The sequence below is a fragment of the Pituophis catenifer genome, unplaced genomic scaffold (genome assembly GCF_029215685.1).
Source record: "Pituophis catenifer annectens isolate HBS135680 unplaced genomic scaffold, rPitCat1.0.hap2 SCAF_2, whole genome shotgun sequence".
NCBI classification, from domain to species: Eukaryota; Metazoa; Chordata; class Lepidosauria; order Squamata; family Colubridae; genus Pituophis; species Pituophis catenifer.
This window is the reverse complement of record NW_027256882.1, coordinates 139,405,811-139,427,384: the sequence shown is the minus strand read 5'-3', so window position 1 is coordinate 139,427,384 and position 21,574 is coordinate 139,405,811. Positions and strand designations below refer to the sequence as shown.

At 39.3% G+C, this 21,574-nt stretch overlaps 1 protein-coding gene across 2 annotated transcripts in view; it reads right to left on the bottom strand.

The window, feature by feature from the left end:
- Positions 1-21,574, bottom strand: part of RPTOR (regulatory associated protein of MTOR complex 1) — a 423,325-nt gene that overhangs the window by 14,382 nt on the left and 387,369 nt on the right. For both annotated transcript variants that reach the window (XM_070937688.1, XM_070937689.1), the window contains 3 exons: positions 10,852-10,958; positions 1,804-1,931; positions 946-1,032 (listed from right to left, as the gene is read on the bottom strand). In XM_070937688.1, the coding sequence (XP_070793789.1) occupies positions 946-1,032; positions 1,804-1,931; positions 10,852-10,958 (322 nt within the window). The remainder of the gene's footprint in view (positions 1-945; positions 1,033-1,803; positions 1,932-10,851; positions 10,959-21,574) is intronic.

Sequence of the window (21,574 nt, the reverse complement as noted above, 5' to 3'; positions counted from 1 at the left end):
GATTATCCCTTTTACAGTTTTCAAAATGAGAGCTGTCAGCTCAGATTTCTTCCTCATCCTTTATTCCTAAAGATAAAGAAAGCAGGCCAAAAACTGGGCCCCATTTCCACATTTATCAATTGCAATACTCATGTTTCTGTCCTGTGGGAGTCCAAAGGTTCAACTGGAAAGTCTTTTCTCTTGGATTTAGATGCTCCCTCTTACAAATATTGCTGTCCTCCCTGTATACAGCTAGTTCTTGACTTACAACATTTCATTTAGTGACCGGTCAAAGTTACAACAGCACTGGAAAAAGTGACTCAGGATTGTTTTCCACACTTATGACCGTTGCAGCATCCCCATGGTCACATAATCAAAATTTGGAAACTTGACCGACTCATATTTATGACAGATGCAGTGTCCTGGGGTCACGTGGTCACCTTTTGCAACTTTTTGACAGGCAATGGGGAAGCCAGATTCATTTAACCACCATCTTACTACAACAACAACTCCAGCAATTCACTTAACAACTGTGGCAAGAAAGGCTGTCAAATGGGGTAAAACCCACTTAACAACTGTCTCACTTAGCAACAGAAATTTTGGGCTCAATTGTGGTTTTAAGTTGAGGGCTACCTGTAATTTGGCTCTCTAATCTTAAATAAGACTAATAATTAGCTGCAGAGCTGTACAATTTTGTCAATTACTGTGAGCAGAGTTTGTTCTAACCAATCTTCAAAAAAACATTGCCCTCAGGAACAAGGCTTTCCTTTTGCCACTCCAGGTTCGAATCACGAGTTAATTGGTGGATAGAAATGTCAACATAAAGAGCTCAAATCTCATTGCTGTTTAAATACTGGAGACAGCTTTTCAAACAAGAGTGCCCAAAGTAATGTTTTACCAGGAAAATGTCACATAAATATTCAGAGGTTCTTGTTCCTTTTCATTTACTCCATTTTTTTTTTTTACCTGACACTCATGATGTTGCCTTCAGGATGTTTCTGCAAATATGCCTTCACCACCCAAGCTGTATGCTCTCGATAGGTCATCACACGGCTACAAGTGAAAAGGAGAAATTCTGAAAATAAGATGCTGGAGAAAAACCTGAAGCTGCTTACAAGGAGAACCATCTGCTTCCTGGGATGGCTTGACCATGGAAGTGAAGTTATAAGCCACTGAAGGAGAGCTGGCACATTAAGGTACCCCTCTTCCTTCAGTTGCTCATTTCAGCAGGCTATGTATTGGGCTTGATAGGTGCAACAAAAGAGAAAATCAGGAGAAAAGATAGGCAGAGACTGTGCCCTGTGTGTATGTGATTTAAACCCTGCCTTGCACAATAAAGTAATAGGAGCTTATCTGTCATTTAATGCCAGCAGTAATTTATTTCATGTTTATTTCAGGCAAAATTCACATAACATTGGTGACAAAATTAATTATGGTGACAAAAAGATTTTTGTTAAAAAAACTGCACTCATAGCATTTGTTTCTCCTTCCTTCTTTCCTTCCTTCCTTCCTTCCTTCCTTCCTTCCTTCCTTCCTTCCTTCCTTTTCCTCTCTCCCTTCCATCCATCCATCCATCCATCCATCCATCCATCCATCCATCCATCCATCCATCCTACAGGAAGGCCTACTGTATGTTGTTTAAAATTCATTCAAGCTTAAGATGTATATGGAAAGGGCGAAGAGGAAAATAATCTTTCCAACTGATGGTAACCTGTGGAACACTGCTGTAGCAAGTGCTCCTACTTCATGCCTAGCCCCTCAGCCCACCAGTAGACTCAGAACAAAGTTCCCTTGTTGATGGAAGGAATGAGGTGACTGTCTTACCATTCACTCAGAGCCATCCGTCGGTCATAAACCCGAATGGAGCCATCTCCAAGCCCTGCTACAATAAGCGAACGATGAGAATCACAGGACAGACTGGTGACACAGCTGTCAGCCCCCGTGGGAATATCCTAAAACATTAAAATAGCAATTCAAAACTGAAAACATGCTGGCCATATATTTTATTTAGTTCAAAAAGCATAGGCTGTCTCTTAAAGCAGATGCAAACATGCAAATTCACAGAAGATAATTAAAAAAAATCACAGCTAAACAATGTCATAAATATAGCATCATGATGAAAATATTTTAAAAAGAGGCAGAGCATAATATAGGATTTATCTCCCATTTCAAGCTTGACAAATCTTGAGTGGGATAGAATCCACACATGAGGGATTACTGCTAATGTAATTGTTCTTATTAATGGTACAATATTGTACCAGTTACTGTAATGCAACATTAGGGCCTCAGATATTAATCTTTCTGTGTGGATACACTAATAGGTGATGGCAATTCTTCGAACCATTCAGACCTAGGCTGTTTATAACTTTAAAGGTCAATACATGCATTCTGCTTGGGTCTTGAAATGCAACCAGTGGAATTTGTAAAATATGTATGTCAAATATTTCAGGCACTTAAAACAATAAAGTGGTCAATAATTTGCACCAGTTGATGTTTCCAAATTATTTTAGAAGGCAACCCACAGAGCATATTAGACTAATTCAGCCCAGATGCCATGTCACTAAAACAGTACTTGTTTTACTTTATACTTGTGGGTATGTATGTATGTGCAGTTTGGTCCAATATTTTAAACTGAGTGATTTGATACTGATACAATGTCAAGAAAAAGTAATTTCCCATATATATCTAGGGAGTGGGGGGGGGGAGAGGGAGAGGGAGAGGGAGAGGGAGGGAGGGAGGGAGGGAGGGAGAGAGAGAGAGGGGGGGGAGAGAAGCAATGGCATTCAGGAGCTAACCTAAAAAAAACTCAGTGTACTACTCTGTATGACTTTTTTACTTTTGCCGTTCTCAAACATATGCCAGAACATCTTTTCTAAAAACGTATTTTCTATATGTTAATAGTACCATTTGGAGACCATCCCAAGTCACTCCACCTAATACCCACATGGAGCACAATATAAATCTTCGGCATTCACAGGAGGATTCTCATATTGCCCTCATATCTTATCAATTGTGGTGGAATTTTATAAACAAATGCACAACCATGGTATGACACAGGGTAAAGATGAGCCAATTTGATCTAAAGATTTTCCTATATATAATGGCCACCACAGTAAGTTGGACCTGTTTTCATTATTATTACTGACATTTGCAACAGCCAGACAATGATAGATCCCAAGTTTTATCCAGTAATTGTATCATGGACATGCCCAGCATCTGGCTGAGTCTGCTGATCCTTGAGAATGCTCAATTTGCCTTTCTTAAGGAGGGCCTTCTCCCATACAAACTTCACCATGCTAGACAGCTATCACTCTGTGTGTTTATGTATTTGTAGATTTAAGCTCACTTTAGCAATCCTAAACATGAAACATGAAAAAACCCATGTTTTCCGCATTGCTAATTGATGGTAGCTATAAAGGAATTAAGAGCTGATCTGGGGATAGGAAAGGTATGAGCAAGTCTGCACTTAATAGGGGAGGAAATAATTATTTTGTAGAAAATATTATAGTGCTGAGAAAGAGGGGAAAAAAATAAAAATAACCCAACCTTGAGTTTGTTTAGTTAGGATAGGACAAAGAGAGAGACATAGACAAGATAAGATTGTCTATGATTCAAGATTCTGTTAGTTTGTCTTGCTGCAATAAATGCCCCTGGAATCTCTAGTGTACACCTGCAAATATACATCAAATTAAAGTTACTGGCTAGTGTCACACGTGGCCCTAAGGTCCAAAAGTTTTGTTCATCCCTGCCACAGGGGATGTTCCAGAAACTAATGTTCTAGATAAATCACACAACTCCCCCTTTACCACCCTGAAATCCCTTAATTCAGCAATCCCAAATCTAACAGCAGATCTAGGGAGAAGATTTTGTTTTCAAAAATTAAAAAAAAAAATTCTTTAACATCTGATGCGCTATTTAACTTGGGGCCCTAGATGACTGTTTAATTAAGCAACATGGACAGGTCACCCTAGATATGGCCTTTTTGGGGGAGAGGAAAGTACCCATATTATAGATTTCTCAGAATTTTGAAAAAAAAAGTGGTTTGAAAAACATTATAAGGCTGGAACATCTACAGGTATCAGGCTAGAGACCAGGAGACTGTGAGTTCTAGTCTCGCCATAGATACAAAGCCAGTTGGGTGACCATGGACCAGCCACTTTCTCTCAATTCTAGGAAGGAGTTGGCAAACCACTTCCAAAAAACCTTGTCAAGAAAGCTGGAGGTGGCAGGCCTGAAGATTCAATGAAAAAGATGGTTTTTAGGCCTAGGCAAGGACTTGTGAAAGTTACATACACACAAATACATGTATCCAGTTTCTAGATTCTGCAACCTATTCCACCTTTTAATACAGTAAATCTGATTAAAAAGACTCAGAATCTGGCCTTCGTGGTTCTGAGTGGCTGTTATGGGTTTAATAGTACCTGTACAATCAAGCTTCCCCATTATTGTCCTTTTGCTGATTAATAACATCTTTCTCCTTTATTATAACTTTCCAAATTTATTTATGCTGATTGATTGCACAATTATTTTTCTTGTTATTTGTGTCATGTGCCTTTGTTACTTAAGTATGCATTTGTCTTGAGCAATTTTTAATCGGAAAGGTAATTTGTTACCCACTTCCACTGGAGACAGTAAAAGAGTTCAACAACAGGAGCATTCAACTATTTTCCCCTGAAGTACATGCCATAACATAACAAGCATCTTAGTGCTGTGGGACTCTTTTGGTTTTTATGAGCCGTGTTATTTTACCTTAGTGCAGTTTACCAAGTTATTGCTGTTGGCCTCTTTTCCAGAAGCAAACGACAAGTGCTGTTGTAATTCAGATGTGGGCAACATTAAAGCACAGCATAACAAAAGAAAATCAAAAGATGCTGCAGGGGTATTCCACAAATTACTTTGTAACCTGTGGTGTTTGTTCTGAAAAAGACATTGGGGTGACTTCCGATATACAATCATGCAGAAAATTGTGAAAGTTAGATTGACTCTCATTTTTGTTTTGAGGCACTTATGTCCAAAAAGGACTTTAATATATGTGAGAGGACTTCAGAGTCCATCAGTTTCTTCATATGTTGTATTCAGACAGTGGCTCAACACATCCACCGACCCAGTCCTGCCTTGCAACAAATAGGGGAAACAGCTCTTCATTTCAAAGGGGTGAGTTTAATAAAAAATCTTGTAAGTCAAATAAATGTCTCGGAGATGTCCCTTTTTTCCCACTCAGTTTTGCTCCACAGCAGTTATACAGAAAGTTAAAGGCAATTTAAAGCACTTTTCTCAGAGAATAACTCTACACTTGCTCAATGCTGACAGCAAAGTGGCATAAGAAGGAAACCCAACCACAATGGAAGAGTAGATGGAGCATCTTACAGGAAGGTATCAGTCCTGAAACAAGGACCTGAGTATCCAAGAAATAAGCCTCTTTGATAGTCACTATTTCTTGAGCCTTAAAGAGTGATTGATGACCTGCTAAGGTGACTCACTTACAATGATAGCCCTCCAAAGAGAATTTTCTCCGCTGCTAACTTTTTTTTTATTTCACCATGACTGCATGGCATTTTACAAGATTACAGGAGTCTATAAAGGATATTGAGCTCCAAAGCCCCTTATTTCCTCCAGAAAGAAAAAAAAGGACTTTCCCAAAAAATGTTTTGCTTCCCTCTGTCAAGCTCCTAACTTTGGAGTGGGTAGTTTTTATAATGCTTTATGACTTCTTCCAGGCAAGGATGTTCTTCCTGCTTTTATGAGGAATGCTTTAAATAAAAAGGTAATTAAAAAACAGGTGCAAGGCCATGTTTAAGGGCAGAGGAGAACCTGGAAGCCTTAATGGGCTGCTAGAGGAATCTGAGCTTCATATGTTGCCGTTCTGCAGAAAATGACTTACACAGAAAGTCAGGGCTATGGTTTTTTTTTTTCTTTTTTAAAGAATACCTTTGAAAGGTAATAAATGCAAAGAGCAAAGCTGGGATATTGTTGGAAAGACACTCAACAATGTTAATGTTAATCTAAAGCTGGAGCATTTTTTTCCCCACTACAGACAAAAGATTTGCTTGGAATAATAAGAGCACAGCTGTTAAGAAAGAAAACAAGGTAGAGTTAAGCAGCCGTAGAACTGAGCAATAGTCAGACTCAGCTCTGCAGAATGGTGCTTAGCGAATTTAATACCTCCTTTCTATTTTTAATCACGGCTATGTCTGTATTTACTCAATTAAAAATTATTTAACAGTTTGCTGGAGACAACTATCAAGGAACGGCCAGGTTTCAACTGAGATGCTAGAGTTGCATAGAGGGCTTCTTGCAGGACAAGGGCTCTGACTTCCAAATTAAGAGACACCCCCGCCCCCCTCCCCAATACCTCCTCTCAGGGTATTGGGAAGTAACTGTAGTGCTCTTTATGAAACACCCTCATTCCAGATTGCAGTCCAGATTAGAATCCTATCCAGAACATGCCATGTTAAGCAACTGGTCCAAAGGTGATACAGGAAGAAATACCTAGGTGAGTCAGCAAATGTGTAGGTTACATGGAAAATAACATTGCCGAGTGGTGAGGGGCTCACTGCTATAGTCTGCTATCCACTCCATTCTTCACCTGCTATAGCTAATATGGATTCACGACTCAAATATATGTTCTTATATGTAGACAGCATTTGACAACTATCTGTCAGTGCCGTGAGGGGGAGAGAGAAAGATAAAATTTTCTATAACAGAAATCATGAAGAAAAGCAGCATCTTCTAAGCGGATCTTATATGGCAGTGGCCTAAACTGGGAGTGACCAATGGGGCGCTGGTGCTTTATTTACTTGTTAAATTTATATGCTGCCTATCTTGCCGTGAGGCTACTCTAGGCAACTGTTCTTTATTTTTCCTATTAGTGTATAATTTACCAGATGAGGAGACGCAAAGGTTTATTCTCTGTTGAGCTTTGGCTTTGCAGAAAGAAAGGAACTTACTGGGATTGCATTGCCAGTTCAGCAAAAATCAGAAGCCAACAGGAATAATTTTCTCATCCCACAATCTGGGCAGTGAGTTACTCAGGAACAAGAAGATTCTTAACTATGGTCTGTTCTGGTTTAACCATGCAGCTGTGCTAGTTCCTGTTAGCTTCTGGGGCAAAACAGAGGGATACAATCAAGATCAAGTGAGGTACTAATACCATTCCAAAAATCCTTAGTAAGACCACACCTAGAGTACTGCATCCAGTTTTAGTCTATAAAAAAGATGTTGAGGCTCTAGAAAAAGTGCAGAGGAGAGCAACCAGGATGATTAGGGGACTGGAGGCTAAAACATATGAAGAACGGTTACATGAACTGGGCATGGCTAGTCTAGTGAAGAGAAGGACCAAGGGAGACATGATAGCAGTTGTCCAATATTTGAGAGGCTGCCAGAGAGGAGGGGGTCAAGCTGTTTTCCAAAGCACCTGAAGGCCAAACAAGGAATAATGGATGGAAATTGACCAAGGAGAGATTCAGCCTAGAAATGAAAAGGAACTTTCTGACAGTGAGAACAATCAACCAATGGAACAGCTTGCCTTTGGAAGTTGTGGGAGCCTTTGGAAGCTGTGGGAGAAAAGACTGGACTGCCATTTGTCAGAAATGGTATAGGGTCTCCTGCTTGAGCGGGGGGGGGGGGGGGTTGGACTAGATGACCTATAAGGTCCCTTCCAACTCTGTTAATCTGTTAATCTATCTACTTACTTTGTAGATGCAGATCACAACCCTTAGCAAAACATCTGATAAATCAGCTGAGGTATGGAATAATTCAAATAAGATTTAATAGGCACTAAAAAGATAAACCAATGACCTAAATGATGAAGGATGTTATCTTTTTTCATGGTCATCATAATGGATAGCCTGAAAAAATAGTACCCACATTTTATGTATATAAATCTGTGGGGTTAGCAACAGGTACCAACATTTCCACATTTGATTTCTACAGTTCTGCTATGCCAGATGCTGCTGAATGATTCAGGTTTGAGTTTATGAAGCACTGTTGGAAGCCTTTTGTATAATTAATAATCACCCTCATTTAAAATATTTTCATCTGTCCTGATTTCTGATGTTCTCTAATTTACAAAGATTAAATTCTATTTGAAAATAATTAAAATTAGCATGGTCTTAGTTGAATTGCATTGCTGGGTCAAAGTGTTGTAATTACTATCAGCCAGACAGAATTAATTTCCAAAACCTTCGGAGATCACACTTTATTTTTCTGGCAGATCTCCAGGAAGCAACAGTGGACTGAAGATGGTTCTTTGGAAAGTGACACAAAGACCATCCAGTAAAGGAGAATTCCAACTCCTTGGAATTCCTCTCTGGAGCAAGAACTGCCCACAAATGCTCCATTCCAGGGGTCTCCAACCTTGGCAACTTTAAGACTTGTGGACTTCAACTCCCAGAGTTTCTCAGCCAGCTTTGCACTTTGTTGAAGTCCACAAGTTTTAAAGTTGCCAAGGTTGGAGACCCCTGCTCCATTCAGAGATTCCCCATGAGGAGATCATAAGATAGTGGTCGACAGTTTGGGCTTTAGAGTTTGAGGACTGTGGGAAGGTCATCTTGCCTAAGCTGCAGTCTTCAAACAGATACTTCCTCTCTTGACGACCTTAGGAAATTGTTTGTTAATGGTTTTTTGATTGTTAAGGTCCTTCAAAAGAGCAAGTTTCATTACAGTGGGTGAGTTCCCTTCTATCCTTGATTGGAAAATGCTTCATGCACATTTAAGGAGTTTACAAAGATTTTTTATTTTTATTTTTGGATTAACAGCAAAAAGGTAACTAGAACGTTGTGACCAGAACCTGGGAGAAGAGTTAAAAGAGGGATCAGCCTAGAATCCCTACTTGTGGGACATTATTCGAAGGGATTAAAGATCAACTTTTTTAAAGTTAACAGAAGGAATATAAAGTGGATTTATTTGATTAAGGTTAAAATATACATGTTATTATGCATGGATAATATTCATGTTATACATGCTATTATAGCTCTTAATAAACTTCTGCTGGTTAGAATGACAAGACTATAATTCATCTATTAATATGACATGAGATATGGGAAGAATAAATATTTTACTGAAATATCAGAGAACATGATAAATTACTAATGTTATTTGTACTTATCTGGAAGAAGAAAGGAGTAATTTCTTTATACAGTTTTATTTTTTATTATATATTTTTCTTTTTCACTGCACTTTTTCTTTTTTTTTATTATTCCTGGTTTGTATTCATTTTTATATTTTATTTATTTATCAATCATATTTATATAGTCACCCATCTCACAAGAGATGCTTCTGAATGGTATACAACAGCAAATAAGTATTTGTAAACTTTAATAAAAATATTATTTAAAAGTGACTACAGTTTATTTCTCGCAGTAGCTTATACAGAAATGTGTATATCTGAAGAAAAGATTTGGTTTTATGGCAATTGATGTAAACAGGTCTACTTTTTGCAAGAGTGAGGAATAGGATAGTGTGGATAAGGAAATATCAAGAATATTGGAATGGATACATTTCTTTCCTATTCTTGGTGCCTATAACAAGAAGCGCAGAGCAACTCCGTTTGTGGTAGAATTGGCTCTTCAGGCTGCAGATACAAGAAAAATATTGATTTGTGGAAAGCTCTAAACAGGTGTAGGAAAGGCGAGGGAGATGATAATTACCATGTAGGGCAATTTCTGGATAAAAGCTCCTCCAAAAATGTGTTGTGTGTCAGGAAAGCGCACCAGTTAGTACACCTGGCCCTTCTTGCTGCTTACTGGCATTTCTAATTCCGAAAACAATGATGAAGAATGGCAAAAATAAATGTGGGGTTTGTATGTGTGGTTTCAGAGTGAGGTATAGCCATGGTGAGGAGGAGGAGGAGGAGCTTAGCCCAGTTGACAGGATCTGCGCAATTGGTTAGAATATTGCTGCAAAATGACTGGATTGGCTTCTTAAGTGTGTTTCTCTGCCTAGGCATCCCATCAATGGGCAGAGGCTCACCAATCCTCCCCTTGCTGACCTTCCCATGTTTTGCAGTCTCTGAGCATGCTCGGTTAGAAGGGAGGTGGTGTGGTGCTCCAGGGGCCAATGATAAAGAAAGAAATCCTTAGACTAGTAACAGCTGCTAGTAGGCAGGCCAAGACCCACATTATATACTGTAAGCCGCCTTGAGTCACCATGTGCGAATAGGTGGAGATATCATTTCAATAAATAAGTAAACAAACAAACAAACAAACAAACAAACAAATCCCCTGTGGCTGGATGTGCTGTACGTGAAAGAGTATTTGCTTCTTGCCCATGTACACTCAATGCACACAGGCAGTGATGCTGTTTCAAGAAGCACTGCCTTCACCAAGTAGAGGTCATAATTGTCTGAGGTTGGTCACCACAGGCACATCAACCAGATACATACGTCCCATTCCCATAACTTCCCAAATCTAACTTGGGAACTACAGTACTACAGGCTCTCTAACCAGGCTCTCTAACCAGAGCCTGTAGTACAGTGGACTAAAGCACTGTTATTAACAGATTAACATCTGCTGCTTGCAATTTCTGCAAGTTCAAATCTCACCAGGCTCAAGGTTGACTCAGCCTTCCATCCTTTCAAAGGTAGGTGAAATGAGGATCCAGATTGTGGGGGCAATAAACTGACTTTGTATAAATATACAAAAGTATGAAGGCTATTGCTTAACGCATTGTAAGCCGCCCTGAGTCTCCGGAGAAAGGCGGCATATAAATTAAAGCAAAAAACAAAACAAACAAACAAAAAACACCCTACCAGCTCTATTATACTCATATTGAACAGGTAACATGGAACAGCTTCACTTCACATACTTCTCCCTCTTTTATGGTACTGAAAACAGGCCACAAACTGTTTTGATTAGTAAGAGATACTGGGGTTACCTGCACTTTCATTTCTCGATCTGTATCCCAGATTCGGATGATGCGCACATCTCCGGAAGTCATGAGAAGTCCGGTTTCTTGTTCCCAATCCACCACCATTCCTGCTCCTGGGAAAAGACAAAGCACAGCACCCAGCATTATTTTTTTTACAAATACGCAGACCCAAAGAGAGTCAACACTCCTATACATCTGGTTCCCAGTTCTGAATTCTGCTAGAATGAAATGGTTGCTCTCAAAATCCTATGGAAAAACAAGCAGATTCCAGGAACTGGGCAAATAAAAATGGATCTACAATAAGCATCATCTGTTTCTTTTACGTTTGCCTCATTCGATTTCAGCTGTGGTGTACCAGGAATGGTAAATGAGCTATCAAACAAAACCCTACTGACAATTTAAGTCGGACTATATCTCATTTTAGATATAAAAGATTTGCACCAATGTAGGCTAGAAAGAGAACAAAGCCCTAAAATGAGAAAGTTGTCAAAAGGAAAGGAGCTGCAGTGTGGCAAAGGAAAGAAGGGAGAGGAAAGCAGGTCCAAAATTAGAGCAACAGAATATTTGACAGGCTTTCCTTGTTTTGGTAGACAAATGAGATAGCAACAACATTTTTCTATTTTCCATACGAGCTATTGAAAAAGATTAAACCAGAGAATAATGCAAAAAATCAAAGAAAAACCAAATGTTTCTTCATTTCCCCCCCTTAGGGTTCCTACAAGATGCTAGCCTTTTAAACGGTAATACCTATTTGCAAGATATATTGCATGTCATTTCTAAATAAAAGGTAAGTCGTTTTTATTTTATTTGTGCCTTTGAGTCAATGTTGATTCCTGGCAACTGCTTGGAGTAATCTCTGCAATTTTATTAGCAAGATTTTGGAAGTGGTTTGCCATTATCTCTTTCTTAGGACCTGGGGCAGGATGAGAACTCATGGTCTCCTGCAGCCTTAACTGCTTACACCCAGCTGACTCAAAATAAAAAGTAAATCTTGCATTTAAACTGGTCAAAACTCTTTTGTCAGAGTTCACTGTTTTTTTTCAGTTGAACCTAGCCAGTCACTAATTCAACAGAACAGAACTGATAGAACAGAACCTGGCACATTGAATTGAACATTTATTTAATTGTTTACTTTGGATGGCTGAGTTTAAACCAGAATGTTATGCTTTCTGAGTATAAAAAGGCAAAGTATCTGTAGATCTATCCCTATTCATTTATTTGTCCAGCTTGAATTTGGGGAGGAGGGGGGACTTGGTCTCTACAGTCATGTTGGCATTCTGAACTTTACTTTACAATTTACACTCCCGGTGCAGAGGGAAATGTAAAAGCTTGCTAATGAGCAAATTCTATTTCTGAGGTTGCTGCAATACATAATACCACAGAGTATCTTCGAGTTACTGGTTGAATGCTATGACTCAGAGCCTGAGCTGATTCTCAGGCATCAACGTTTTTGCTTTCAAGGAAACATGAAGCTCACAGATATTCCACAGTTCTAAAAAAAGAATGCATTTTGCAGAATGCTCCAAAATCCACATCCAAATCAAATTTAGACAAATTGGCCGAGCTGGAAAAAAAAGAAAGAAAGAACCCAGAACATTTACAAATAAAAATGACTGAAATAATTGTATCATAGTTACGATTAAGCACATGCCAATTAAGAACACAAGTCTGGAGAAAACTGTTCTATATGGCACAGGAATGCTACAAGGATTCCTGCTCCACCTTTTTGGTATTACCTGGGCTGCTATTACACGTAGGTTCACAGGCAAGGCTTTTCTCCTATGTAATAGGTTTATTTCTCCTCCCACTGAAATTTACACTGAGAGTAAAAGGTGAGAACTAAGCAGTGAGCCAGCATCACCAAAGGTACCCAGGGAATCTGCATTATATGCAATAACACCCATGAACCTGGGAAAATGAAGTTTTCAATGACTTTGACCTCTGGGAATTTCCCATAATGAGCTCCAACTTGCTTAATGTGAATATTTTGCTTTCAAGTTTATAGCCTGCTCATATGCTGCTCAAATATACTGCAGTGGGAAATCCACCGTCTTTTGTTCCCTGTGAAACAAACCAACAGATTATGCATATCTCATATTGTCAAAGAGATATGCATTAACTTGATGTTACAATGTGCAGATACATGGCTCAAAGCACAGAAAAAAATGAATGTCTTGCATTAGTTCAATATCCCTCTTGTTTCTAACCAACAAAATCCAAGGGAATTTGAGTTTCCATTCCCATATCTAGTTAAGCTTCTTAGCAAGGAAATCAGGTTGTCATAAAAAGGGGAGTTGGAAGAGGAGATGATTCATAATGGTCTATCTTCTGCAATTCTACAACACAGTAGTGTCCAAAGACCCTTCCTGTTAATCTCTTCATCACATCCACCAGGACATTTTCAGAAAGACAAAGCAAAATACTAGCTATAATTAGGATGCCCAAAAGAGAATATACCCTCTCACACCAAGAAAAGGCCCACATTTCTTGTCAGAAAATCAAACCAGACACTGGTATTTACTTTCTAATTGTGACACCTGAAACGGCTCCCAAATGTATAGTGTAGTGGGGAGAATAGAAATCAGAGTGAAATCATACATTGGACCAGCATGGCAGATTATGGTCTCGTTCACATGCCAATACATCATCAAAAATGGCCCTCATTCCCCGGAGGCCCTAAGGCAACTACCCAGTGCCCACAGCAGCGGGAAGACCTGCCTGAAGTTAGAGGGTGCTAAGAGTCACCAGATTAAATCAGGTTGCCTTTGGACTTTGGTCATAGGAACGCTCAACATTCAGACAATAAAGATAAAGAAAATTCATCTTTCTATCCTGCTTCCTTTCTGTAGCCAGAGCCATCACTAACACCCGGGATATTTTGTTACAGACAGGTGTGCAAATGAAGAACTGGGAGGTTTTCCTTTGAGCTTTGATTTGCTCCTGACAGCTTTTGAATCTAATGGAAGAAGTAGAAGTCAGGAGAAAGGAAAGGACAAGTTAAATTGACAGTTTAGGTCTTTATCTGGACACCCAAATTGATTATTCCTTTAGCTTCCCTGGCAGCTGGGAAGAATGCAAGAGATCTGAAGTGAGTATGAAGCAAATACTTTGAATGATAAGCATTTTCCAAACAGTTTGCATTCGTCATCTTGTTTATGATCCGCATGACAAAATAAATCGAGCAAGATCCGGATGGATGGAGGCCATTTCAGTTTTAGCAAGCAGCACTGTGTTAAGCGATGCTAAATAGGCTAGCTTTCCCATCATTCCCATTTAGAGGAAGGCTCATTTACACTTGCAATTGTAGCCCAGTCTGCAAATGCTTGGGAGTCTATGGTTGCTTTTGCATGAATGCATAAGCAAATTAAATGAATAAAATGTTAGCAGAGGCGAGAGGAAGGACCTCGGCAACCTTATCCCATGTCTAGATGCAGGAGATTCTGATAAGGATGAAATTCAATGAGATTCCTCAGTGAAAGACAGCCTTGTGTTCTGATCCCTCATAACCAGCCTTGGAGTTGTACGAAAGGTGTCAGCCCAACCTGCATCTATTCTTCTTACTATTCCTCTTCTCATCCTTACTAGCACCTATCTCTTCCCACTTATGGCTATATCCATGTTGCTTGTATCTTTATAACTTATATTGTTTTTATTGTTTCCTAGTATGATTTGATTGCTTATTAGTATCCTATGACTATCACTAAGTGTTGTATCTTATGATTCTTGATGGATATATTTTATTTTTTCTTTATGTACACAGAGAGCATATGCACCAAAGACAAATTCCTTGTGTGTCCAATCACAGTTGGCCAATAAAGAATTCTATTCTATTCTATCTTGCAGACTCACCGAAATCTGAGAAAGCAGAGATAGACAATGTTCCTTTGCAGTTCAGTTCCTCCAAAGATGCTGGGGCTGGGAATGCTACAGAAGGTTGCTACCTAGGACTTCAGTTAGTCTTAGCCTGATGCTGAGTCAACATCCTCCTATTGTAGTGCCTCTTCTGTGCCAGGAATGACATAAATTCTGTTTGGAATATAATTTAACGTCTTCTGCTTAGGCAGAACTTTCTTTCCTGATTATTAGATTTTCTATGAGATTATAAGATTTTCGAATGAAAGTGGGTTTTCTAAGATGCTTCTGGTTTCTCTTGATGAATATTAATCAAGACAAAATGAATACATTGCCACAGTTTACTAGAGTTTGCTCTTGTCAAACTGCAGGTCGCATAGAGGTTTTTCTGTTGTTGAAAATGGAGCATCCTTCCCAGGCTTTCAAAGTATCTATGAGTGACTATAATGATGCTTTTCTAAGGAGTTTCATGGATCTGCAGAGCCATTCTGGTCTCTTCTCTTTACAGGAATGATGTTTGATGTTTTTATTCTGTCATTTACCTTCCTGACGTTGACAATAATTGAATGAAAATCTACTCCTGCTGAAGCCTCACTTTCTCCACTCTTTCTCTGTAAAATGGGATTTATAAAGCATTTTTTTCTCTCCTGTGAGATGGGTAGCACACAAATAAATGTTCATGAACACACACTGTGGAGAGGCAGTCTACTCTTGCAAGACATATTGGTGTGGAAAAATCTACTTTAAAAAAAGCACATAAAAAGCAAATGCCAGTGCAAATATAAAATGTTGCATAATTCTGAAAACCTGAGAATAATTTTTATTTTTTTTAACAATAAAAGAAGCAAAGATTCAACTCAGGGGTTACACTGAAAATGTAACAGACCATGACCAAAATACCTGTCTATATTTGTATTTAGTTCTGTTTTTTCTATCCTTCCCAGTTTTATCCTTTGTCAATAGTGTGTTCTGGATTCTTAATTGCTTTTTTTCATGGTGAGCAACAGAAACCACAAGGGAAAGACTCTAAGTACAACAAATGACTAGAAGAAAAATAATTCTCAGACATGGCTTACATTTATTACATCCCACTGTGTTTCTGAAAACAAATCTCTTTCTTAGTTAGGGCCCTTCAACAAGCTACACAGGAGACTGTTTGACTTTCTCATTATACAGTCAGACCATCTTGCTTGATAAAGAAGATACTGAAGTGAGAAGCCCCGAGTAGGACTAGTAAAATCTAGATATGGCAACACAGAACCAGAGGTCTTGGTATTTCTTCACTACTTGCTAGCGGTCACCTGGATTTTGATACTTCATGTCCAATAGTACCAATTAAAATAATTTTCTTCTATAGATCCTCAAATGACCAAAGGGAAGGGATCCTGATTTTCTTGAAATGGTAATGAGATATAAATGCAGCCCATTCTTATGGTTACTCTGCTACTTGCTACTAAATTAGCAAATAAGATAATGGCATCCTTCTACTGTTACAGTATCTTCTGGATTGATGGCAGGGAATGGGAGTGGGTGACAGGGTGTTTCGGTAGATCTCCTCATTCTTCTGCAGCTGGTTCCAGTCAGAGTAAGAGGGTGGTCAGGTGAGAGGTTGAGTCCAAAGCCTGTGATTTGTGGGGGCCACAGGTGCCAAGATTCTCATATCCTGGTTTATTATCTATGAGGCTACTAGGAGAAGTCATCATCAATATGCTGATGAGATTCAATTGTTCATCTTGACCTCCGGCAAGCCAAATGATGATGTCCAAGCTTTGTACTATTGCTGCAGGCTCTGGGAGTCTGTATAGGGCAGAATAGATTCAAACTCAGGTCTAGCAAGGCTGTGGGTTCCTTGGTCATCTGATTATGGGGATCTTCCATGTTTTGCAATGCCCCACTCAGGCCTGGCGTACAAGTGGCAGCTGAGTCCATTAAAGTCTTTGCACTGGTGCAATTTGTATGCCAGTTGCATCCTTCCTTGGACTGGGAGGCCCTCCTTATAGTTACCCCCGTTTTAGTCCCCTTGAAGGTGGAATGCTGCAATGTGCTCTACAGAAAGTGCCCCTGAAAACCACCTCAAAGCTGCAGCTGATCCGGAATACGATGGCATGAGCAATGATAGGCAAACCTCACTAGCTTTCTCTGGTGCTTCACCTTTCCTCGTGTAATGAGCTATGAGAATAACCCTGAGGAAAAAAAGGAAGGGCTGCAGCCAAGGCAACAGCCAGATAAGAGAAATCTGAGCCCAGAGCAGGAATGGAATTAGAGAAAGCATCTCAGACTGGACCCTCCCTTGTTCTCTTTGGAAGAAAGGCAGGGAAGGAGAAATATACTCAGAGTTGCAATATTCTGTCACTGTGACCCTACAATAAAAGTAGTTTTGGTTATTTGTGACTTTGGCATTCAGGTCAAGAATAACATCTTTCTTAGTCATATGATCCCCACATAAACCTTAATAACTGGGCTTCTCTTTAAGACTTGAATTAGTGTGCAATCAGACCCCTTTACATCAGGTGATGGGGTGGTGTTTTGTGGATTTCCTCCCTCTGGGCACAACATTTCTGCAACAGTTTTTATTTTGCAGTTGCAAGAATCGTTTTAGAATCAGGAGGTCTAGAAATGTGAGAGATAAATAAAGCAATGCTTTAGTTTAAACAGAATGTACTATAGCACTGACTTCTTAGGGGACACAGTTCCAGGCACAGCAGCATCTTTCTGACTATAAACAAGTAGTGAGCAGTAGGGTTTTCTTTTAGTCCTTTGATGAAACAGAAGAGCCTCCAGTACACAGCCTGGTCAATTTCTGCATCATTCACCACCAGAGGGAGCCACATGATAAGAACCAGGATGGTACAGTCTCCCTCTGGCCTTAAAGGACTGCAAGGGATTAAAACCTCTCACAAGAGATGAGATGTTCAGATGTTATTTTTTTTGCAAAGTCATCTACAAGACATTGAAAGTAACCCATAGATAAGTATTCCCTAATTACATGCATATACAGAAGACTGTGAAATCATAATAAAGAGAAAACCACACGCAACCGGGAGCTAGGTGGCCACTTCAGGGCAAACTAATATTTATTTAAGGAGGTGTCTGGTGTCTTTTAAATAGAAAAAAATATGTTATTGACTCATGTTTACTTCTCAAGTTTCTTATACCCCGAAGATGAGTACACTGCTGACCTCTGATTTCTTTTTAGTTAAAAAAGGAAACACAAACTTTTAGTGGGATGTTAAGAGTAAGTAAGGTAGGCATGTGAGCAAGATGTTTTGCTGGCCTCCTTCAGAGCCTTTTGAAATCATATTTTTGCATGCAATTTATCCACTGAACAATTAGTTGTTTGTTACTTTATTTCCAAGGCCTAGATTCTTCTGTTAGAGACAAGACTTTGGGTTTGTTTATTTGTATCCGGCATTTATTACCTTTACAAAGAACTCAGGGTGGCAAACATATCCAACACACTTTCCTTTTCCTATTTTCCTCATAACATTAACCCTGTGAGGTAGGTAGGGCTGAAAGAGAGTGGCTGACCCAAAGTCGCCCTGTTGTCTTTCATGGCTAGGGTGGGACAAGAACTCATGGTCTCCTGGTTTCTAGCCTAGTGCCTTAACCACTAGACCCAACTGGCTCTTACTGATTGCACTCCCAATATTCAGATAGCAAGATTTGAATACATGAAGTTGCATCTATTATTGGTACAAGCACAGAGTTTAGTTGTGTGAACAGAGATTGTCACGCTCTTCTCTGCTTCCATGAATGTGCTCTTTTGCAAACTTTTCATTTATGTAAATTATTTTTTTACTTTGTAATATATCACATATTTCCTGCCATTGTAGAATTTAAATGCGCCGTGGTGGCACAGTGGTTAGAATGCAGTATTGCAGGCTAACTCTGCCAATGGCCAGTAGTTTGATCCTGACCAGCTTTCTATCCTTCTGAGATCAGTAAAATGAGCACCCAGATTGTTGGGGCAATATGACTCTGACTCTGTAAATCACTTAGAGAGGCTGTAAAGCCCTGTATAGCAGTATATAAGTCTAAGTGCTATTGCTAAATACAGGTAGTCCTTGGCTTACAACAGTTTGTTGTGTGACCATTCTAAGGTACAATGGTACTGAAAAAAGTAACTTATGACTGTTTTCAGAATGATGACCGTTGCAGCATTCTCATGGTCATGTGATCAAAATCCAGACACTTAGCAAGTGGCTCATATTTATGACAGTTGCAGTGCCCCTGGGTCACGTGATCCCTTTTGTGACCTTCTGACGAGCAAAGTCAATGAGGAAACCAGATTCACTTAACAACCTTGTTATTAACTTAACAAATTCAATGATTCACTTAACAACTGTCTGGGGCAGCAACAGAAATTTTGGGCTCAATGGTGGTCTTAAGCCGAGGACTCCCTATATATATATCCCTGTTGAGGACCGCAAAGCCTATCCTTCCCTTTCTCTTTGGGAGCCATCTCTCCCTATTTGAAAGACACAAAAGGGGGGAAACAGGCCTGTTCGTTCCACCAGAAAGTCTTTCTGTATTAATTCCATATTGTTAAGGACAGTGTGCTAGTTCTGCCCTGTACAAATCCATCCTTGAAATGAACCCAAATATAACTATGTGAAGGCTGTTTCTTCAAATGTACCTGAAAATAATGGCAACTCAACTCTCTGGTTCTGGTCTTTAACAAAGGAGCAAGTGCCGATAGTCATGCACCAATTGCAGAGCTCCCTCTCTTTACTGCATATGATTCCCAGACTAGATTGTTTTCTTAGGATGGTATTGTACGTTCAATTTTATTGCTGGCTTGCCTTTGGACCGCAGCTACTGATGCTACACGAAATTTATTATTTATGGCTTTTGATTTTATCGTGATGTAAAACCACCTTGGAAATCAAAGAAAAGGCAAAGCAATGATATTCTAAAAGCATACATCACACTGGAATCCTTTGGAGCTCAAGTGATCTAACAAGTTATGTTGGGATGATTAGATACCCATGACCGACACTGCTGGAAGTGCCGTGGTAGGATATCAATCTTAAAATCAACAAAGGAAAAAAAAATATGTAACAGAAAAATATGTAACAGGAAAAAAAAAAAAGAATAAAGGCAGGAAGATTCAACAAATTCCTTATATTGCTAAAAACTCATTTCAGAAACTATTTTTCCAGGTTTTATCAGACTCCCTTAATGTATGCAGAATGACCCCACTGTTTTGAGTCACCTGGATGGTTTCACAAAAATATACTTTTCATCTGTTGTTTGTGAATGCAACCATATGAATATCAATCTGCTTTTTGGGATGCAAGACAAATAGGAAATACTAAGGAATACTAAGGCAGTGATAATTCACTAATGTAGTAAGTTGGACTTGAGTGGTGGAAAAAACACAAAAGTGGGTTATGCATTCAAAAGTAAAGTCATAATTTTAGAAATTGAAATGTGCTCGTTCTTGTAGAGAAATCCAAAACTGCCACTGCCACCCTGTATTGTGAGAAGAATCTGGTCATGGAATCTATTATGGTGACTTGGTGGTGCAGTGGTTAGAATGCAATATTACAAGCTAATTCTTCCGACTGCCAGCAGTTCAATCCTGACCGGCCCAAGGTTGACTTAGCCTTCCATCTTTCCGAGGCCAGTAAAATGAGGACCCAGATTGTTGGGGGCAATATGCTGATATTTGTAAACCATTCAGAGAATGCTGTAAAAGCACTATGGAACAGTATATAAGTCTGCTATTGCTATTGCTTCTATCTGATCCTGATCCTGAAAACCCAAATTTTGTTACAGCAAGTCATCTTCTGAAAGCATCATATGTGATTAAATAAATTTGGTAGCAAAAAAACTCTCTCCAGAAAACAGATTTTAAAAAATGTTTCAGCCCACTTTCTTCATGCAAGAAGTAACAGTACTGCTTGAAATACTATGATATACAATATGGGCACTGTAGGGTCCTTGATGCTGTCTGAACTTGGTTGTTTTCTTCCAGATGTTTCATTACCAAACTAGGTAACATCATGTCAACAAGGAGAACCTCCTATGATGATCCCTGCAGGATGCAGAATTGCATCTCAATGGATCAGCAAAAAAATTCAATAAAGGGGCGTGACTTCATGAATGACTACTTTCCAAAGGAATACCATTCAGATCCCCTGTCCCGTAAGAATAATTGTTGGAATTCTGTCCTGGTCTAATCCTCCATTTTGATTAGCTGTATGCATAAAGGTCACAACAGAGCATCAGTCCCAATTATGCACAGCTGATCTTTTCTAGACAGTTTCTCTGAGTTGCTGCATAGGGCATGTCTCTATTTTTGTTTTCAAGCAATAGGGAGGAAAGTAGATTATCTCATTCTTCATTTGATCTGAAAAATGCCCCTCCAAATAACACTCTTCTCATCCCAAGTATCACTTACATGACAAAAAAGGACTCAGCCCTCTTCACTATTTCCTATTTTCATTGTCTCTCCTATTGCATGATACCAAACTTTATGGCTCTGATTACAGAAGAACTTATTGGAGATAAATGTCTTCATGGGGTTTGGTGCAAATATGCCTCTGTGATCTTAGGGCATCAATAGGTGTTTGATTGCTGAGCTGATTTTCTTCAAGCTCTGTGTAATGCAGCTTAAAACTGCAATGTTCCCTTTTTGAACTCTGCAGGGTTTCAGGTGGCTGTTTTCCTACCTGTGGGAACCTCTGTCGTTCCCTGCTTTTCAATCCTGTGGCTTTCTCCTTTTCCTACCTTGCACCTATTGTTCTCCTTGGGAAGCTTTGTAGTTAGTGACTTGGTTTCTTTCTTAGTTTCTGCTGCAAAAACATCAGGCAGGGACAGGGCAAAAGTACTAGCTGCAGGCTGATTTGGGCACTTCCTTATTGGGCAACTA